This window comes from Corticium candelabrum, chromosome 22 (genome assembly GCF_963422355.1).
Source record: "Corticium candelabrum chromosome 22, ooCorCand1.1, whole genome shotgun sequence".
Taxonomy (NCBI): domain Eukaryota; kingdom Metazoa; phylum Porifera; class Homoscleromorpha; order Homosclerophorida; family Plakinidae; genus Corticium; species Corticium candelabrum.
The window spans coordinates 4,904,889-4,920,340 of record NC_085106.1 but is presented as its reverse complement, the minus strand read 5'-3'; the positions used below and the strand labels follow the sequence as shown (position 1 = coordinate 4,920,340).

General features: G+C 43.8%; 3 protein-coding genes across 3 annotated transcripts; 2 read left to right on the top strand and 1 right to left on the bottom strand.

Annotated features, from left to right (window-relative positions):
- Positions 1–654: 654 nt before the first annotated feature.
- On the top strand, positions 655–1,454 carry LOC134197057 (chymotrypsin BI-like). The gene is made up of 2 exons (XM_062666299.1): positions 655–1,349; positions 1,427–1,454. Exons 1-2 carry the CDS (start codon positions 655–657, stop codon positions 1,452–1,454), a joined length of 723 nt encoding a protein of 240 aa, XP_062522283.1.
- An 83-nt stretch (positions 1,455–1,537) lies between these two features.
- LOC134197084 (uncharacterized) lies at positions 1,538–13,486 on the top strand. The gene is made up of 25 exons (XM_062666325.1): positions 1,538–1,606; positions 5,496–6,059; positions 6,125–6,251; positions 6,326–6,484; positions 6,558–6,670; positions 6,729–7,481; positions 7,541–7,579; positions 7,637–7,775; positions 7,843–8,010; positions 8,070–8,173; positions 8,241–8,819; positions 8,883–9,321; positions 9,384–9,691; positions 9,754–9,774; positions 9,830–10,191; positions 10,251–10,440; positions 10,502–10,634; positions 10,703–10,914; positions 10,972–11,207; positions 11,264–11,635; positions 11,700–11,940; positions 12,006–12,284; positions 12,479–12,661; positions 12,731–12,921; positions 12,984–13,486. Exons 1-25 carry the CDS (start codon positions 1,552–1,554, stop codon positions 13,254–13,256), a joined length of 6,240 nt encoding a protein of 2,079 aa, XP_062522309.1. The 5' UTR covers positions 1,538–1,551; the 3' UTR covers positions 13,257–13,486.
- LOC134197085 (uncharacterized) lies at positions 1,934–5,588 on the bottom strand. The gene has a single exon (XM_062666327.1). The coding sequence runs from the start codon at positions 5,279–5,281 to the stop codon at positions 2,126–2,128; it is 3,156 nt and encodes a 1,051-aa protein (XP_062522311.1). The 5' UTR covers positions 5,282–5,588; the 3' UTR covers positions 1,934–2,125.
- Positions 13,487–15,452: the final 1,966 nt, after the last annotated feature.

Below are 15,452 nucleotides of genomic sequence, written 5' to 3'. Positions count from 1 at the left end.
TGTATGCTACCTTTGACCTAATCTTTGAAATTTCTAAGTCTGTAGGTAGCAGGTAGGCTTTGAAGGTATGAGATCGATTTGACTTTTACTTTGACTGACACTTGGGATAAACATTGAGCCTCATCTGAAATTTGACAAAGATTTGTGCAGTAATATAGTGGTATTATGCACTTGCTAAACTCACTAGTGTTACATACTGCCTACTTGTGTTCATTATAGTGTTCTTTCTCCATATTTGGGAATCTTTTTTCTATGTTCTGCTCAACTTTTTAGCTGTTCTTGCGTTTAGTCTCCTTAATTGCTTGTTGTTTTGTGTCGTCTTTTTTACCTCCTTTGTTAAATTTATTTACAGTACTAAATAATTTTAGGCATTTGGTTAGTCTTTAACTACAAGTGTAAATCACTGATGTCACAAGCTTGAGTAATTACAAGCAATTATGTCTGCATTTGTGACTCAGTTTTACTGTTGCAGACATCGATAAAGTGATCTTTCAACGGGTGGCTCCAGAGGAGACAGTGCCTGTGCCTAGATATCCAAGTTATTTTAGAGTTGATGTCAATCCTAGCACAGACTCCACAGACGTCAGGAGCCTTGAAATAACTGTCAAAAGTGCTCAACCAGAAACTTCAAGCAATGACAATACTGGACCGGTGATGTACATTTCTACATCATTACATGACGTCATATTGCAGAACCAGAATGGTATTGGGTATCCGTTTGGAGATCCCATTTTTGGAGGATTTGGCCAAATTGAACGTGTGTCTGTTCCAACCCATGGAACGACGGTATACGTGGCTGTGACATCAGGAGGGAGTGCAACGAGCTTAAAAGTTTCATACGTCACGAAGTTTGTCAAGGAGGCAATAAAACGTTCTGTTGGAGACTCATTGCAAGCAGCAGTTCAGCATTCACTCCCATGGCATGTCCAATTAAGATATACCCTAAATGATGGTTCTTCCCGTCACTTTTGCAGCGCTGCTCTAATCTCAAAAGAATGGGTTGTTACAGCGGCACGATGCTTCCCGAATGGTATTAAAGATAAATTAAAATCTGGAAGCAAATTTTTGATCAGACTTGGTGGCCATAACATTGATGAACATGATTTGCAGTTGTTGCCGTTTGGTGAAGAAGACATGTTTATACACAAAGACTACAATCCAGTCACAAGAGAAAATGACATTGCACTTATTCATCTGAGGGAAGACGCGTCCATTTCTTTAGCAATCCAGACTATCCAACTGCCCAGCGGAGAAAGCAGTATTACTATCAAAGGAGGGCTGGCGGCCACGCTGTCCGGGTGGGGAAGCAATAACCCAACTGGAGAGTTGCTAGAGGCAACTGTGTCCATGTTAGCAACAGTAGGATGCAAGCCTTTCGTTGAAAGCTCAGGAGCAGTGTATCATGAATCAGTTTTATGTACTGAAGGAAAACGATTGGGTTCTGGTTTCTTTGATACTGGAGGTCCATTGTTTGCACAGTACAATGGTTTGTATTTTCTGATTGGCGTTGCTAGCTATGGTGCATCAACTGGGACCGCTGCATACAGCAGTATGTATTACTTCAAGTCGTGGATAGAAAGAACCTTCAATTCACCCGACAAGCCCGGTACACTCAGATCACTACTGTGTGTGTGTGTGTGTGTGTGTGTGTGTGTGTGTGTGTGTGTGTGTGTGTGTGTGTGTGTGTGTGTGTGTGTGTGTGTGTGTGTGTGTGTGTGTGTGTGTGTGTGTGTGTGTGTGTGAGTGCCTGCTTGTCTGTCTGTGTTTGTCAGTCTGTCTATCTGTCTGTCTGTCTGTCAAAGGTATTTTATTCAATAGAACAAAGTACGTACAGATGGAGGCTAAATCCTCTACAACACAATGTCCTCATCAGTCCAATTAAATACACACGTGCTTGCTCCTTTACTAAAAAAAAGTAGTGTCTGTCTGTCTGTCTGTCTGTCTGTCAATGGTAGTATAATTTCAAACATCGAAACTATTACAGGCTAGAGGAGCTAGTACAGCCACGTCTAAAGTAAAATATTTGAAAGTTTTGTTCTCTGCATAAACTACACTTGAAAAAACATATATGATATATGGACCGTATTGGTCCACGTTTCTTCTCTATTATCACAGATAACACTTCTTATTTGCCACTTCTCAGCACCCCCTCTACCTTGCGGTAGATAACTTTCGCATTGCATTTTTGCAACTGAACTGAAATGCGTTGTCTCCACTGCAGCAAAAACTCCGCCCTGTTCAGTCTTCCCAAGTCGTCTGTAGATCTGAGGGACAATTGTTGTAGATAACATTCTGATTCCTTGCCCCATCTTCCAAAATGCTCCAGGACTAAAGGGACAATGGTGAACGATTCTCCCCCAGGAAGGAGTTGTTTGTAATATTTGGTCAGCTTCTTCTCTTCTCTCTTTAGTGCTGCAGCTCCATCTGTGTGTGCTGCACTGCTGACGATTTCAGAGCTCCATGGGTGCGCCAGTGAGATGTCCAGGTCCACATTAGACCCAGAGCCACAGTCAAAAACAGAGATATCCGGGCGGTCATTTGAGTTTGAGTACCTGTTTCTAGGTTCCCGTCGGTGGTGTATATGGAGATCTCTCAAACAATCTGCCCACACTGCAGCTATGGACTCGTGGGACCAGACAGGCCCACCACCCCATTTACATGTCAAGAAATGATAGCCAGATCCATCAAGGGAGACACCGCAATCACATCTTTGGATATATCCTTTGAAGGGCATAGACAATCCCAACCTCATGCAGGCCGCCAAGCGAAAATCGCGGGATTCTAGTGCGAGCTTCTGCGAAGTTGGTATCGTATTTATCCATGCCCCTGCCCCTTTGCCTTGCAAAGACCGAAGTCTTGCTGCCTCTCTATCGCATGAGCTTATCATAATCATGTCAGTGATGGCAGTGCTGGCTAAATCCTGTGTCAGTTTTCTTTGTAGTTTACTTTTATTCCGTAGCATATCTTCCAGTTGTTTGTCAGAAGGCACTGCCTCACGAAGAGCTTGAGCTATAGAACCTCTCTGGGGATCACCGTGGTCACCGTGGACCACATTATCAAGAATTTGATTCAGACTTGAAAAATAGTTTGGCAACTCTTTGATGCTGTGGGCCCACGATGAGACAAACGCACATTGAGAGAGCGATACTAGTGGTGTCATGCCAAATCCACCTACTCTGATTGGCAGGGAAGCCTGAGCCCAAGGTTTATCTCCAATATTTTCGTAGCCCATCAAAAGAGTGAATGTCTTCCTGGTTAGTGAGTCGTGGATTCTGGCCGCTGGAAGTAATAATGCAGGCGACACTGTTCGAGCAAGATGGTTGAGTCGAGGTACATGGCAATATCGCAGCAACAACATCGCACTCTGAACATCCCCTAGATCTACTAGCTTATCACATAGCTGGCTGCCTGATTTAGCAGTGTCATCACAAGAAGCAAAAATGAAATCATCCCTGCCTATTGGGGTCCCAAGAATCACTGTGCCATCAGATGTGACTGGGATAGACGAGGCTGTGTTACTTGACAGGCATGGTGAGTCTAAACCAGAATAGATCTTGCATTTATGATTGGCAATTGAAAGGCCAATGGCTTCAAATGCAGGTCGTAGATCATCTAAAGCAGATAGGACATCTTGGGGCAAACCAACCATGAAGACATCATCAAGGTAAGCCAAAACTCTGATAGAGGTGTTTGAATTCTGCAGATCACTCAAGATTGGATGTATTGCTGTCGAGAAAAGTGCGGGGCCCAGGGGATCACCCTGATGAATCCCTTCCTCGGACTGGATGATGACTGGAGAACCCCCTTGCTGAAAAAGTAGAGAACTAGGTTTAGAATACATTTGAGAGACATGATGTAAAATGTCAGGGTGTCTTGAGGACACTTGCTCTAGCAGATGCCGTCTGTGTACAGAGTTGAAGGCATTCTTGACATCTGTCTTCACAAAGATCCTATCACAGTCTTCCTCCAAAAGCAGTTGTACATGGTGCACAAGCATCTCTAAACCCCCGTCAGTAGCCACACCATGCTGTAGGGGATGGAAAAAGTTGGCAAAATCACTTCTTTTCTGCATGCACATTGCTTTGGCAGTGAGACGCCGCAGGGTTTCGCCTATTGCAATTGGCCTTACATCCCCATTAGGTTTTGGTAAAGCGATGAGACGTGATGATGACAAAAGAGATGTCACTGGATCAGGTAAGTTTCCCTGAGCGATACAAGAGCAAGCAAAATAAAGGCAATCAGCTAGCTCTTCATTCTCAAGTAGGACACGGAAATGTTCGTACCGCCAACCTGACGGCCCTGTACCTGATCCGTTTGGAGAACTTTGAATTGCTTTGAAGAGTTGACTCCTACTCAAAGATATCTGGTCACTGGTACATTTTCTCTGAGAAATCTCTTTCTTGCTCTTAGGGTGTTTATCAGAAAGCTTCTTGACTGTTTGAGATGTTGGAGGAGCCAGGCCTGAGCTCATGAGAACTCTAGATGCTCGAGAAAGCTCTCCACACCTTATTAGCCTCAAAGCTGCTTTTCGTGTCTCTAATCGATTGTCTACGGTTGTCTTAGATGGCTGAGACTCATTAAACTTAGCCAAACTGCCCCATTCAAAATTTAGGAACTGATGGTAAAGAGACTTCACTTGTTTCGAACTAGCTCTTCCACCTCTAGAGAGGGGAGACAGCAGCATTCTTGGAAGCAAAAAGAACAGTTTCCAAGGTGACTCATCCAAAGGATTGTCTCTTATTTGGCGCATAACATATAGGCAGCATTCCTGAAACAAGGCTTTTGAACCTGATTTGATAGTATTGATTGTTCGTGGCGGCGATGCCCGAAGAATTGTTTCCACGGAAAGGTCCCGTATAAACTGCCACGCCTGTGAAGGCACAGTGCATGGTACGTGTACACTTGGAGGAACCTGAGATGAGACGATGGGACAGTGACTTCTTGCATTCACGACAGCGGGCGCCACAACCGAATTGCTTTCGGCACCTTCGGAGGCTTCCGCACCTGGGGGGCGGGGGTGGGGATTCGAATCTCCCGACGGCCGTTGTGAAGACTTTGAGGTTAGAGAAGACCTTGCTGATTTCCTACACTGGTTAGAATGTTGATTCAGCTTTAGAAACCACTGCCGACAGTCTTGACAGCGATGTAGGTTCAGACGAGAGACAAACTCTGCGGGGACGTCATCTGAGTCATGAGTTTGACGAACATGACAGAGAAGACGCTGAGGTTTTCCAGACACATGACACGACGGAAACGGACAGTTTTCTTTGTCATCAGCCATATTGTAATGGCAAATAGCTTGTAGGTACACTCAAACTAGCGAGAAACAAAACAACTGCCGCTGCCACGTAACATCCGGGATCTGTCTGTCTGTCTGTCTGTCTGTCTGTCTGTCTGTCTGTCTGTGTATGTGTCTGTGTCTGTGACAGTGAATTTGAAGTCAATCTAGATAATCTACCGACACAGATAATTTTCAAATTTTCTTTTAATTAAAGGTAACTGGTGGAGTGGTGCCATAAAACTACCGCAAGAATATATAAACGGCGGTACTTTTATTGGAAAAGTTTTTCGCGGAGTTCTGCACACTACCGAAAGTCCAAACTACACACCGTCTACAAAAATGTACTATGACAAGAAAGGAATTGCGCCACATTTTACAGTTCATATTGATAAATCAGTCACGAAAGTGCATCAACATTATCCAATCAGCGTTGCATCTCGGGCGTTGAGAAGGATAGAAGGAGGGCCACAGACCAACCGTGCAAACGCAATCCAAATAGAAATAGCTTGGATAGCGAAAAACGCTCAATCGATGCCTACAGAATTGAAAACCACAGTGGCAGAGCTAATGAGATGGATAGAATCACGTACGGGCATTAAGAGGAAGAGCTTAGAATACCGTTCAGAAGACGCGTACGGAGTAAACTCAAAAACGCGCATGTCAGCTGATGATTGGTACAATTTCAATGGCTGGTGTGGACACCAACACGTACCTGATAATACTCACTGGGACCCAGGAAAGATAGACATTCAATATCTTCTCACTCATCATGTCCAAGGTTTCCCAGATATTGCGTATATATATATATAATCAAGATGACGGATATTTGTTATTTAAATATAGAAATCGTCTATAAGATTAGCGTTTACACAAGCGATGTTTATTTGGGTGGAACGAGTGCTTCTGTCAGCATCGCTCTAGCAGGTGAGTGGGATTTTACACAGAAGTTCACTTTCTCTTCACCCAACAGGTAACTAGCTAATTAGCTCAGCTCTATCGTGTATCAGCGATTATACTATTAATACAGCAGCTCTGTTTATGTAGTGGCTCGTTTAGTAGAGGACGCGTGGGTGTAGTCAACATTCGAACAAGCAGAGTATTGGGAAGCCTAAAGCGCCTTGCCGTTAGTCATGACAACAAAGGTACGTCACCTGGTTGGTACATAGACAAGGTGGTGGTGACGAGAACTGACGGAACAGACGAGTATGTTCATGTGCTTGTGAAACACTAAATATAAATACATATCTGATGTACTTACTGCTCATGGTGACTGCAGGTATAAGTACACGTTTCCGTGCAAGAGGTGGCTGGCAGTGGATGAAGACGATGGTAGAACCGAAAGAGTTCTGTCTGTTAACGGAATAGAAAAAGGACAAGGAAATGACGAATGTTTGGCGTACTACGAACACATTAATTTACACGAAGAGATATACTTTGCTGTTTTTAGTGACCATTGGTATGATGGCAGATGGTCAGAGTGACTGCTCAACCAGTTTATCTCGAGGGCTTTCATCTCAAATTCTGCACCAGCTTCACTGTGATCATCCCGGTCTTGTCGACGAGATCCATTCAATCGAGCAGCTGTGCATGCCCGACACTGTGCTACCGTACCTCCACAAAGATGCCGCCGCAGCTCTAAAGACAGTCCTAATGGGCTCTACAACCTCTCTGGTTGTGACGTCAGCATTGCGCACTGTCGTTGAGCAGTACATACTTCATACATGGAGCTCCAACTTTAGATGCGGTCTCTCGCAGAAAGAAGATCAACCAGGGAAATCTGATTACATGAAGGGAGTAGCACTGGATGTATCATCGTATGACGACTTCAAGCAAGCTTTATCAGCTAGCAGCAGCTCTCAGTGGCGCGGAATCAGTGGAGACACGTTCATGTTTTCTACGAATACAGACGGCGGCCTCCAACAATTCCTCATAGAATCATTTCAGAAACTGTGGAATGCTAATAACCCCAAAGAAAAACTTACTGAAGACGGAGTGTATGGACCTATAACTGAACAGGCACTAAGAAGATCCCCCGCCAAAGGATTTGCGGATGCACCATCTTGCTCGTTTCCCGCAGTCGCCGTTCCGTGTTGTGTTTCTATGACACAGCGAGGTTTGTGTGTCCCTCCCAATCAATGTCACTCGACGGATAGGATTACTGCACAACAAGAGTGTGCCAATCTGCCGTCCGCAGTTTGCTGTAACCCATCCAATGATTCGTATAGTGCAATATACAACATAAAATAAATCGTTCTTTAGGTGCAAAAGTGATCCATAGCAGCACGATATCTCCAAGAGGTTCTCATCTACCTCTCGTTTGACGTCACACTTAATTTGTACAAAATGTTTTTGCAGGCGTATCCTCTACGGAGTACGTGTACACTATCGAGATTTTTACCGGCGATCTACCCAACGCTGGAACGAATGCAGACATTTATGTGTCTCTAACCGGAAGTGATGGAGAAAGCGATCGAGTTCTACTTGATCATATGTGGTATTACCGTATTATTTTTATTATTATGTTATACTAACTGTAATGACTCATTGAAACCCCCTATAAGGCAAAACGACTTTGAAAGAGGTTCTACTAACAAGTATTCAATTATAAGCAACGTCAACTTGGGAGAAATAAGAGGCATTCGAATTGGTCACAACAGCCGCTTATTTGGTAGTGGTTGGTATCTAGAGCAGATCGTAGTGGAAGACCTGGCTTTGCCAAGTGACCAAAAGCAAGTGTTTTCCTTTACTTCTTTCTGTATATGGAACGCTCGTGCAACTTATCGTTTAGGTATACTTTTAAATGTGAATGTTGGCTAGACAGCTCAACAGGGAGCACTTGGGCTACACTCGACGTGAAGAATAAGGACCAAGCAAGCAACGCTGCACATTCCTGTCAGAGCCTCTAGTCGCTAGTGTCTATAATGATAAGTCGTTGTCTAGTGATCTGTGACTTATATAGGCTTTAAACAAGTTAACGTGTACGAAGACAAAGCATATGGAACCGCAGTTGTTGACGCTGTCACTAGACTCGTTGATTCTTCTTCTATATTCCCCCATAGCAAGGGTCTATTGAGAAAAATTGCGTGGGTGGAAAGCAAGTTTGGAAGAGATAAAAATACCTTTCGTACCGGAGACGATGGAGTGGGAATATGGCAAATAGATAGTATTGCGCTGCAAGCCACCAAAGACACGACGTCTCATCCAAACCTGAAAGAAAAACACGACGCGATTAAGAAACAATTTAAAATCGAATGGAATTCCGTGACAACGATTGACTTGCATAAACCTATTTACTGTGGATTAGCAGCTCGTTTACTGCTTTCAAACGTGAAAGAATCCATTCCAAAGGAAGACGACAAACAGGCTGCTTACTGGAAGAAATACTACAATACGAAAGAGGGAAAGGGCACGGTCCACAAATTTTTGAAAGACACGGAAGACATTCCACCAGTAGCATCTTCGAAAGATAACGATTGTGAATCAACGACTGCAACTGCTCCGTTGTCTTCAACCACCCCACAACATGAAAACAGAAAAGGTAATGTGTCAAGTGACCCGATCGATGTAAGAATACATACTTCATTACTGTTAACGGTTGTAGGTACCGTCAAGGATGCAGTTCTTGGAGTGCAAGGATGTTCGCCTGTTTCTAGTTATCCGTTAGCAGTACAAATAATGCAACAGTTGGCCTGTAAGCAGCCCCACGAAACAGTGATATTGTCTAGTCACGAGAAGCTTTGCTTCAGCAGCAATGCTTTTCCATATCTCAGCAATGTTGCGTCATCTTCTCTGACACGCTCTTTACCATCCTCTGGTTCTGGCGTATTTACGGTATCTGAAGGGCTCGAACCGTTGCCGTATCAATACATTCGCTGGCAGTGGTCCGAATCAAGACTGTGTAACGTGAGATCTGCACACCAAGTAGGAAACGGACCGTTTTCTAACGGAATGTCGATTCGAGTTGTAGAAGCAGACGATATGGAGTCGATCCTTTCAAACAGTCAGTGGCAGCGTTCTAATAATCCGTACACGTACTTTACGTGAGTAGACGCAAAACCTTTCGATTAAAACCGTTTAAATATGTCTACTTATTGCGTTCTAGTCACGTGACAGACGCCGCAAGAAATTTGACATCTCTTCAAGTGAGGGCTTTCCAAGAGCTGTGGAAAGCTAACCACCCGCAGTCGACCATCACTCCAACTGGCCAGTTTGACAAGAAGACCGAGGACGCTCTACTACAAGCACCACTTGCTGGATTTTCTCTAGGCGCTCAATGTGAAGCGGTCGCCTCACCACGAATCTCTTGCTGCACGGGAGACAAAAAGAAAGGAACGTGCATAGAATCCTCTAACTGTCCCGAAGCAAGCAAACGCAGTGGGCCATGCAGTAATGTTCCCAACTCTATCTGCTGTAAGCCAACACGTAATTATAATACAAATTAGTATTTTACTACTTCTATTTGTTACATGCAGGCGTAGGCATTGCACCATTCGGTAAGTGTTTACATCATATTTATAAATAAATTAAATCGAAGTAAATATATTGCAGACGTCCAGTTTCCCAGTGGAGTAACATTACCATCCACTCTTCCACCCCCTAGACGGGAAGCGGAATTCAGAGATCCCTACGATTCTGGCACGTTTCTTTTTGACGGTACCGGCAAGGAAACATTGAGGGCATCGACAAACTTTCGGTTTCGCGAGTTTATGGATCCAAGCAGCAATTATTTCCGTCTCTCTCCTATCTTAGTGCGCTGCCTGCAGTCTGTACGAAACAAAGCGAGCGAGCCCATTGTAGTTAAGAAAGGTTATGAACTTGTGTCCACATTGGGATCCAGCTCTTTATACAGCAGTGGAGTCGCTGCTGTTATTCGTTTTGGTACAAACGACAGAGAGCTAACACTGACTGAGGTATAGCATCTGTATATAAGTAGACTACACATCAATTTTCTTCTTGTCTTTTGGTTTAGTTGGTTTTGCGGCATTGTTTACCGGAAGTAAGACGTCAAGGCAACGAAATCGGACTGGGGCTGTTGTCTGGCAGCATCCACATTGATTTGAGAAATAGTCTGTCAGCATGGAGTGAAAACACAATTTCCATGACAACCGCAAGTTACGAAGCTTGGGTTAAAGCCAAATTGCGAGAGATTGAAGATAGAGGTATATGAGATCTAGGATTATATCTCAAGTCGTGGCAATCTTAAATTTGTTTTGTATGTAGTCGAGCTTCTTCCATCTTGCAACAACCATCGACAGTTAAGTCACGGTCAGGTTTACCCATCAGGAAGGACCGACGTGGAGATTTGCGGGAAGATCGATTCTCGCATCAAAAGATACTCTCAAGACTTTTCAAGGCAATTCCATACGAATATTTCCAATTCGTGTTTAGGTGTCTACAGTCAGATTATCTATTTGTATGTAGGCTCATTCAGTTTGCTGGTGATCAAGCTCTGTTTGAAAATGAGGAAAGATCTGAGCAGTGGTGTGGTGTTCCCGGTGCATCGTGTGTTGACTGCAGATGGTCTATCGCTGGGTCGTCTACTAAACTGAAATGTGCCGACAGAATGATGAGCGAGAGATTAGAGGATCGCGTCTGGAGACTCGCTCAATTAGTGAAACGAGAATGGCCAAAACGTAAGTTTGACTTCTATCGTTCGCTTTGCCGCATGTTCATATGTTCTGTGCTTTAAGGAAAACTGATTGTGCACGCAGCATGGGATGATCCCAATTCTCGGTTTCCAGAGGGTTCCCACAGCGCCAACTCTTTGCATTATGAGGGTAGATCCGCTAGCGTTTCTGTCAGCACAGAGATCAAAGACCCAACTACGTTCCCGCCTTCAAACGATAGCCTTTTGATGCAGCTGTCAGCTCTTGCTATTTGTGCCGGATTTGACCACGTGGCATACGTAGAAACCAATCGCCTGCAGGTCTGTGTATACGCATGCGTAAGACTTCATCACAACAATGTTATTCTATTTGCCAGGTGTCTGTAAAGAAATCAGACGGTGTCGGAACCGTGCAGACTTTTCAATCGGCGCAGTTTCTCTGCGTCCTTCCTCCCGCCTCAGACAATATCCTCTACACCATAAATCAATCCGATCCTCGCTGGCTACCTACGTGCCTTCACGACAGCGACGCCCGTCACTTACAACCTCTAACAACCACTTTTTCTCTTGACCAGTTTATGTCTCCCAACTCCTCTCGCTATTTCCGTCTGCATCCGCAATTAGTAGAATCTGTTGAAGAGATAAGCAACCACGTGAGCAAGACTTTCGGTACCCATATGTCTATAGTAAAAGGGTACCAAACGGAGAGTACCGTCGGTGACCCACATCGACTTCATCATTTTGGGCAGGTTTAGAATCGTAATTTCAATTTTGTTGTGCACAGCCAAAATTTTTGTTTATTTTGCTCTGCAGGGTTTGGAGATAAAGTTGAAGGATTCCGCATTGAGCACAACTGTGCAACACTTGGCTTCTGCAGTAGTCGAAATTGCTGGACATGACTTTACTTTACATGGATTCGGTTTTGGTATCGAATTGGGCAGGTCCAGTGTGTATTACCACGTCAGTCACGGAGATGTGGAAGCTTGGGTAACTGATGGTTCGCCCATGACGAGGTCTGATTTCCAACAATTTGTTTCAGCAGGAATAGAACGAGGTAGGTTGATGGACAGCAAGGAGACTCGTATATAGTGTTTGAATAATGTAAGAAATGTTTGCCAGCGAGTAGACGAATAGAGCCCTACAACAAACAGCGAAGCTGCAATATTTTCCCTCCAATGCGCCAATCTCCAGATTACCAATGGCGAGCTTCGGGTCTAGACGATTCTCCGGATACGTCTGATCCCTCTCAATTTTGTCGTGACACTGAGAAGTATCGAAAGGACCAAGTTGACAGTTTGTGGACGGAACTAACTCCTAGACATTTTATCCGGTCTAAGCAAGACGTTAAAGATGCATTGACCAATTGCATGATAACACACTGCGGAAAATACTTCCAAGGTAAAAGTGTCAGCAATCACACATTATTATGCGCATGTGTGTGTGTGTGTGTGTGTGTGTGTGTGTGTGTGTGTGCGTGTGTGTGCGTGTGTGTGTGTGTGTGTGTGTGTGTGTGTGTGTGTGTGCATACGCTCGCACACGCGCGCGCGTACATGTGTTCATATCCTATACTGTGTTGTCTGTTTTGGTCACAGGAAATGTTTGGAAAAAGAAGTTAGAGCACTGCAACAACTTCATCCACTGGCTACCGCTAGGTTTCGGCGTTACGGAAAGCAGTGGAGCCATATACTTGAGAGAAAACAGAAAAGCACGGGAACACGCGTGCACTGTAGAAGGCAGAAATTGTATAGAAAAAACGGAGATCTACTCGTTGATATGTCAGCAGTACAAACTGTTTCATAGAAAGACTTGTCAACTAAATGCTATTGCACTGTTTTGCGTTGTAGCACCAAGACTAGAAGCCTTGTATCCGTTACAAGAAGGCAAAAGTGCTAAAGAAGAAATTTACTCAACAGCCAACAATCCCAGTCCTCTCTTTGAAATCATGCAACAAGTATTTGCCATGCACCTTGAGGGAACCGTCACCGTGTGGGTAAACGATAGAAGTGAAATGTCTTCACTCAGAAACATTATCAAGGTATTTACTTCTAATACTACAAAGCAAATTATTGTATTGTAATCACGTCTATCGTCTTGAAGTCTCTGATGGCCTACAATCGGAATGTCACGACGGTAACGTTCTACTCATCGCAATCTAATGTTCAAAAAGTAAGGTCGTGGCTGGAGACCAATATCTTGCAATGGACAGCAACCGTGTGTCCACAGCATGGTCGGGAATACATTGCTGATTATGACGTGCAAGAAATGCCTTCGTTGCCATCAAAACGGAGCGACGGCGAGGAAGGCGACGGCAGCTACTTTGCCTACAGTCAGCTGCGCACTCATGAAATGGAATGGATCAGTAGAGTGTGATGCTATTGATTAGATACCAAGCTGTTAGTTTAGAGATCGCAAAATGTGTACAATTGCAGCGAAAATTTGCATAGATAGAAATGGCTTTTAGATTTTGTTGTTTGGCAGTGGACAATTATTGCAAACGTACAAGCTGCGAGTGTTGCGCGTGTTTCTAGAGCACTAATAGTGAGAGTGTGAGCAAAGACAACCGGTAACCCAGTTTTCTTGAATGACAAAAGTTTGTATTCCTACAGAACCGTATGCGTATAACGATAACAATTTCTATAGCCCCTATACGATTTCATGAAAGCAAAATAATAAACTATTGCAAAATTAGTAATTGCATTTTACCAGTAGCCTATGGATGCGAGCTGTCTAGTGATAGCTCGGCAAATATAAATGCCTGGTTCGCAACAACAAACCAACCTAAAACGTCAGTGTAGTAATAAATATCAGCGTCGCTTGACGCTGAGTTGACGCAGAAATAAATTAGAGCCCTTTATTGATTTTAGGGTGACGTGCCGAAAGCGTATGTTGGCTATACGCTGACGGTACGTTGACGTTACGTTGCGCTGGCGTAGTTGCTGTAAACCATGCAAGCTTGGAGCATTATTCATAGAAGGATCAACTCCACCATCAGCACTTCGCTTTAGTGACGTAGCCAGCATTCCGTGATTGGGGGGAGGGAGCTCAGACTATATGTCTATGTTTAATAATTTTTTTAATTTGACTGCTGTTATTTCCGTTATGTGTATGTACGTACATATATGTATGTCACATATTGTGTAAGTGTGTGTGTGTGTGTGTGTGTGTGTGTGTGTGTGTGTGTGTGTGTGTGTGTGTGTGTGTGTGTGTGTGTGTGTGTGTGTGTATGTATGTGTGTATTTACATGAGAATTTGTAACTCTTCTGTTTATGGTGAAACTCCCAGTGAACGCTTTAGATAGTGGCTGCGTCTAGGCACACATCATGTTATGGATGCAAATAAAGATGACGGAATGAAAGGAAACACAATACATTAATTAATTAATACCTCGTGGAGACCACTTACAGAAAGGAAAAGAGTTATAACTATATGTTAATGTAACATAACCTCGGAGCCAGACCGCTTTTGCACGTGAGGGGTTGGAAGGACGGATGAGAGGGCGGAAAGAAAAAAGGTTTTGTACGCAAACTTTTTTTCTCTCCGCCATCTCAGTCGGCCTTTCCACCCGCTCACGTTCAAAAGCGATCTGGCTCCGAAGCTAAAGGTAGCAATGATATCTAGCCTAATTGATTTCTATGAGATTGCAATGTAAACGTTTATGCTGAGTCTTATGGGCTCTTTCAATACAAACCGAAAATGTATGTGCATGTGTTTGTATGCATGCGTGTGTGTGTGTGTGTGTGTGTGTGTGTGTGTGTGTGTGTGTGTGTGTGTGTGTGTGTGTGTGTGTGTGTGTGTGTGTGTGTATGTGTGTACCGTATACATTGATTGAAAAGTCGTTACCGAAATCAGTTGACATAACATCGTGTATATAACACCACTAGTGTAGACAATGTTATATCCGATCCCACTGTCATTAAAGTCTGGTCTAGATGCCACTGCAACCACGTGCACTGGTATCACATCCATGCAGTATACAATAGAAAACATCCATCCAGTTGCATACTACATTCAGGCAATCGTAACCGCATTACAAGTTCATGTCTGTATAGACAAACATTGGGAGGGCTGTCCTTAGCTACGCCACTGGGACTCGCTTACACATGCAGCATCACCAAAACCTATAGTCCATAACGCGTTTTGTCTACGCAATCATCTGAAATTGATCTAGAAACACGTGAAAGAAATCTTAGTTTGTTGACGTTTAGCAACTACACATGTCGCTGCCATCAAAATAGAAATTACTTTTATAAGGATGGAATTATTCTATATACGGATAAAAAAGTAATTTTCACCCAATGATAAACATATAATTCAATTACTAACAGTTAATTGTTATCCTATTACATAGAAAGCCGCGGGTGGTCTGGCCACGCCCTCTAGGTCGGGCTCTAGCGTCTCGCCAGATACATTGAACAGCAGTTCGTCAACGCCGTTTGGATCGTCATCTGCGCGTATCCTGTTCGTCACTTCGGGTAGTCAACGCTGCAGAGGTAATGTATAGCTATAATTATCTAAGATACAGTCGAGATCTAGGCTTTATATAGTCTGCATGTCTACAGTTGCGTC